Source organism: Vigna unguiculata, chromosome 5 (genome assembly GCF_037176805.1).
Source record: "Vigna unguiculata cultivar grain cowpea cultivar isolate G323 ecotype 2 chromosome 5, ASM3717680v1, whole genome shotgun sequence".
Lineage (NCBI taxonomy): Eukaryota > Viridiplantae > Streptophyta > Magnoliopsida > Fabales > Fabaceae > Vigna > Vigna unguiculata.
Window position 1 is genome coordinate 13,768,025 of NC_140796.1, and position 4,711 is coordinate 13,772,735.

Below are 4,711 nucleotides of genomic sequence, written 5' to 3' on the forward strand. Positions count from 1 at the left end.
CTTTTACAACCTTATGTTTATGTTGCTCACTTACTGCTCTATTTTTCGGGTTACTATATATGGGGAATGATGCATATGTAGATCTATTTTTGTTTTTTTATTTCAAATCCCATTGGATAATAGTATTTTTTTTTAATCAACTTATTCATAGATACTATACATATTGTTAATTAAAAATTGACCTTTTAAACTAATCCAACTAATTAAAACGTTTGTTTGGTGAAATTAGAGGGAATATATTGGGTGGAAGGTATGACAGGTGAACTTTAACAGGTTTAACGGAAGCTGAAGATTTTTGACATACCTAAAATGCCATCATAAACATGGTGATTGGTGATGAAACTAATCTCGAAGAATACTATGATCTTAAGGTTTCTGTGTGGCCATTTTGTCGTCTTTTGATGCTCTTTCTCCGCGTCTCTGCCACCAAAACCGCTAAATAATTACCCAAAGTTTACACTTTACACAGTCCATTCTCTTCTCTTAATATCAAGTACATATTATCACAAAATCATTCTCTCTCTCTCTCTCTCTCTCTCTCTCTCTCTCTCTCTCTCTCTCTCTCTCTTTCCTCACACAACGTTTGTCATTGGAGAAATCAATAATTTAGAAAAGGACACTCACATGCAAAAATATTATCATTTTTTAATGATATAACAACTAACAGATTCTCTGTGGAGAGTTGGAAGTCACTAAACTCAAGGAGGATTTGTTTATGTTATAGTATTCAAAGTTTTGTACATAAATTTGGAACCTCAGATTTGAATCTCCATTGGGAAAATATATTTAATCATTCATGAATAATATAGCCGCTGCAATTTCTTGAACTACTCAATTTCTTCACTCAGACTATGCCTACCTAGCTTTGGCTGCGCCAGATGAAACATATCAGAACCCATTTTTCAAAAGGAAAAACAAAAACCCTAAAACTTCGTCTTTCTTCAGTGAAGCCATTTCTAGGTATGGCTGCGCAAGATGAGACATCACAATCATGTACATTTTGTAAAAGAAATAAAAGGAATTACAACAATGTCTGGGTTTTGGAGAATAGGAACTACCCTACATACAATATTTATCCCTGTTCATAGAAAATTCCAAATTGAGAGATCACATTCCCAACAATATGACAAGCACCACCTTTTCAGTTTTTAGGAAGTCGTTAGAGTTTGTCCCAAACATGGGGTCTCTCAATAGTTCTTCATCTGGTTGCTCAAATAATTGCATCACTATAATTAACTCTCAAGTAATCCCTATAACCAAGCAAGGCCTAATTCAAATTCTTTCTATGGTTGTTCAACAAAGAGGATATATAGGTTTACTATTCAAATCCAAGATTTACTATTTAAATCCTTCGTTCGCACTCCAAATATGGTACAGAAAAGAAACGTCAAAAATGTCATTTATGCATGCCATGTAATTTATTTAACCTTACTTTGCGTTGGTTTAAGAAGTTCTTGCTGTCTCACATTAATCACTGAGATATAAGAAGTTCAATGTAATAGTTTATGAGATCAAACACTAACACCTAATAACTGGTCTTTTAGATTGGATTCTTTTCATATGCTTAAGTCATGATATATAAACACTGGTAAGTGATGCTTTTAAAAGGGTGACAATAATACAACTCTAAAATTAACTAGAATGAAAAGCTTAATATATATATATAGTACTTAAACATTAGAACTTTCCTTTTTGTGCTTAGAAGTTTTGTTTGTTTCCATTGATCTAAGGTTTAGCTGTGTGAAAAGTGAATGCGTCAACAAAATAAAAGCATTCAAAGTTGGTATTATCTTGGATGATGAGAAAATTGTTTGAAGAGCCAAAAACTAAACCAAACAAAACGAGAGGGAGAGAAAGGCTGTTTTACATTATGAATAAAATAACCACACTAAGTTGCAAGATAAATCTTTTTAGAGAATTATATTAAAAGGGATAATGGTATTAACATCAAGGAAAAGTTCCTGTAGTCGTTACAAAGAACTTTCTAAAAGGAAAAAAATAACGGAAAATCTAATTTTTAAAGGAAGAAAATCACACTTTTCCACTACAAAACATATATGAGGAATGTATACAATGAGAAAGACAACCTATGTTTATTAATTCTTCTTTGACCACCACTCTTGCTTTACTATCCATTCACTAGGAAAATTCAGAATGTCTTAAGAACAGTACAAATGAGTTCAAGATTTTATTTCATTAAAATGATAGGTCGAAATTTGATTCTTGTAAACGCACAGAGATGAATCATTCTGAATCCACGATTTGGGGGCGAATTTTCTATTATCACTGCAACAAATTTTCCTCCAAATCGTTTATTAAGTGAAGATAAAGCTTGCTTAATTCAACACTCTTCATCATTAGAAAAATGATCATATTTTCGATAGATACATACGAGGAAATCAAGTGATACTGGTATCAGACATAATTTTTTATCAGACATGATTGATTATCGACTGCAATATTCATTCTCTTGAACTCATAATTTCACCATATATAGTAAAACCTTCCCATACAAAACAACCTAAACCTAAGAAAGAGAGAGAAAAGGAAGAAGAAATAACAACATATAAAGATTAAAAGTGGGGGGAAATAGAAAAACTAACATCCCTAGGGTTTTTGATTTGATCATAAAAGAAAGCAAAGTACTTAACCATCCTCGAAGCTTTTCACGTGGGGGTAATTGTAACCGAATTGGTTGAAACTTTGTGAAAGGAAACAGAAGAACCAAAAGCCAGAAACTTCACAAGAGTGCAGAAAATTCTATAGGGGGTTACTGGTAGTGGAAGAAGAACTGAAAGCAGAAAGATCAGTCCAAGCAGAAGTGGCACCACCACCACCACCAGCACTCCAATATTGCTCATTCGTATTAGGGTTATTGTTGACCCCCAAGAACTGTCTCTGCAAACCAAGCTCCTGATGATGATTATCTTCCATTTTGACTGAAGCAAACTGAGACATCACCCCAGAAGTTGAAACCTTAATGGGAGTGCCACCATAGCCATCACTACCACTAGCACCATCAAATGGGTACAACCCGTGTGACGAAGAAGCTTCCAAACCAGACAAGAAGGGAAATTGGTGAGTTTGTGGCATCCTCCATTGGTCCAAACCAGACAACACAGAACCACCACCACCACCATTTAAAGCGTTTCCAATATGGAAATTCAAGTCCCCTATTCCTCCCATTGGACCTGAAATCGCGCCATAGTTCAAGCCATAGTTTAACCCTATCTCTCCTCCACCACCACCACCACCACCGAGGTGGTGATCGCCAAGATGATGCAATGGAGCCATGAATCTAAGAGACGGCGGCACCCCGGTGCCGCCAAGGCCTGCCACCATGTCAGCAGAAGATGAGCCACTGGTCGTGGAAGCGGAGCCAGCACTCGCCGTTTGGCGATCGGAGTTTGCCGGGGACCTGGCGCTGCCACCGGAGCTTCCTCTGCTCCTCTTGTTCCTCCGGCAGCCGCCGCCAACAGGGACGTTCCTCAAGGCCCCGCCGCGAGTCCAGTACCTTCTGCAGGCCTTGCAGAAGTGGCGGGGCTGAGAGAGGCTGTAGTTGTTGAAGTAGCAAAACTTTGTGTTGGTGGATTCACATCTAGGACACTTCTGCGGAGCTTCCTGCATGGGTATGTTGGCCATCCTGGCCCTATCCGCCATGGAACCCGGCCTGATGGAGGCGGCAGTGGCAGTAGCACCGAGTCCATGGGGTTGTGAGGGCGGCGGCGGTGGCGGCGGTTGTATCGGTGGTGGAAGAATAAGGTGGGAGGTTACAGCAGTGTTGTTTCCTTGGTGCTGATGATTTGGCTGCTGCAGTAACATAAAGTTGGAAGGAGCAAAGAAATGAAATATGTGGTATATTCAGGAGAAGGGTATAAAGAATATGTATCTTTTGAATTTTGGCTTTTGAAGTGAGAAATGAAATGAGAAAGAAGGAAACTGAAGAAGGGTTGAATTTTTTTTACCTGTTGCTGCCAGTTGGCTGGATCAATATATGCTGGGATGGAGGTATAAACCATGGTTCCTCTTGGAGCTTTCTCTTTTGTAAAGAGAATCACATGAAAGAGTTAGAGAGAGAGTTGAAGATAGAAGAGAGAAAGGGAAAGAAAGAAAGCAAAAGAAAGAAAGAAAGAAGAGAGGAGAGGGGAGGGTTTGGGAGAAGAGGTAATGAGAAGCAAAAATAAAGGAAGTGCTTTTGAGTATTTATATATAATTTTAGTTTGTTGTTGATTTCCCCCGATAGCACTCTTTTTGTTGTTTTTGCTTTTGAGGATTTTGAGAAGGCGATGTTTCTTAACCCATAAGCTTCTTTTTTGATGGTGTGGTTAGAAAAAAGAGTGCATGAAAAAAGGTAAGTGTTGAGTCTGATATGTCATGTGTGCTAAGCAGCGTAGCCAGAGAGGCATAGTATATAGTAGGAATTTGGTGTGTGGAATGGGCAAAGGAAACTTTAATTATGATTGTATTATAAAATAGATTATGAATGAATGAATGATAGATTATGGTTTTAAATATTGGGTTGAAAAAAAAGAAAAGGTGTCCATTTGTGCTTTAGTGTGTCCCGACCGAGTGAACCTTTTCTTGGTCAGGTCTGTTCCCTTCCCCACTCCTCTTTCTTTTTGCATGGAAACATTTATCCTTGCATCTCACGCGCCACATCATCAACATCGAGTCAAACTCATATGTGGAATGTGCCAGACTACGTTGGCTT

General features: G+C 38.1%; 1 protein-coding gene across 2 annotated transcripts; it reads right to left on the reverse strand.

Annotated features, from left to right (window-relative positions):
• Window positions 1–2,446: 2,446 nt before the first annotated feature.
• DOF2.4 (DNA binding with one finger 2.4) lies at window positions 2,447–4,269 on the reverse strand. 2 transcript variants are annotated; one of them, XM_028070544.2, is made up of 2 exons: window positions 3,966–4,269; window positions 2,447–3,810 (listed from the first exon to the last, which is right to left on the reverse strand). In XM_028070544.2, the coding sequence occupies exons 1-2, from the start codon at window positions 4,017–4,019 to the stop codon at window positions 2,761–2,763; spliced, it is 1,104 nt and encodes a 367-aa protein (XP_027926345.1). In that variant the 5' UTR covers window positions 4,020–4,269; the 3' UTR covers window positions 2,447–2,760. The 2 variants fall into 2 exon arrangements, with proteins under 2 accessions (XP_027926345.1, XP_027926346.1); XM_028070545.2 differs by having other exon boundaries at window positions 2,447–3,807; window positions 3,966–4,178.
• Between the last annotated feature and the right edge of the window lie 442 nt (window positions 4,270–4,711).

Excerpts from the sequence above, each read along its gene's own strand:
- DOF2.4 (XM_028070544.2), bottom strand. The coding sequence starts at position 4,019 with ATGGTTTATACCTCCATCCCAGCATATATTGATCCAGCCAACTGGCAG. Across the intron at positions 3,811-3,965 it reads CAGCCAACTGGCAGCAACAG|CAGCCAAATCATCAGCACCA; the intron begins GTAAAAAAAATT and ends ATGTTACTGCAG.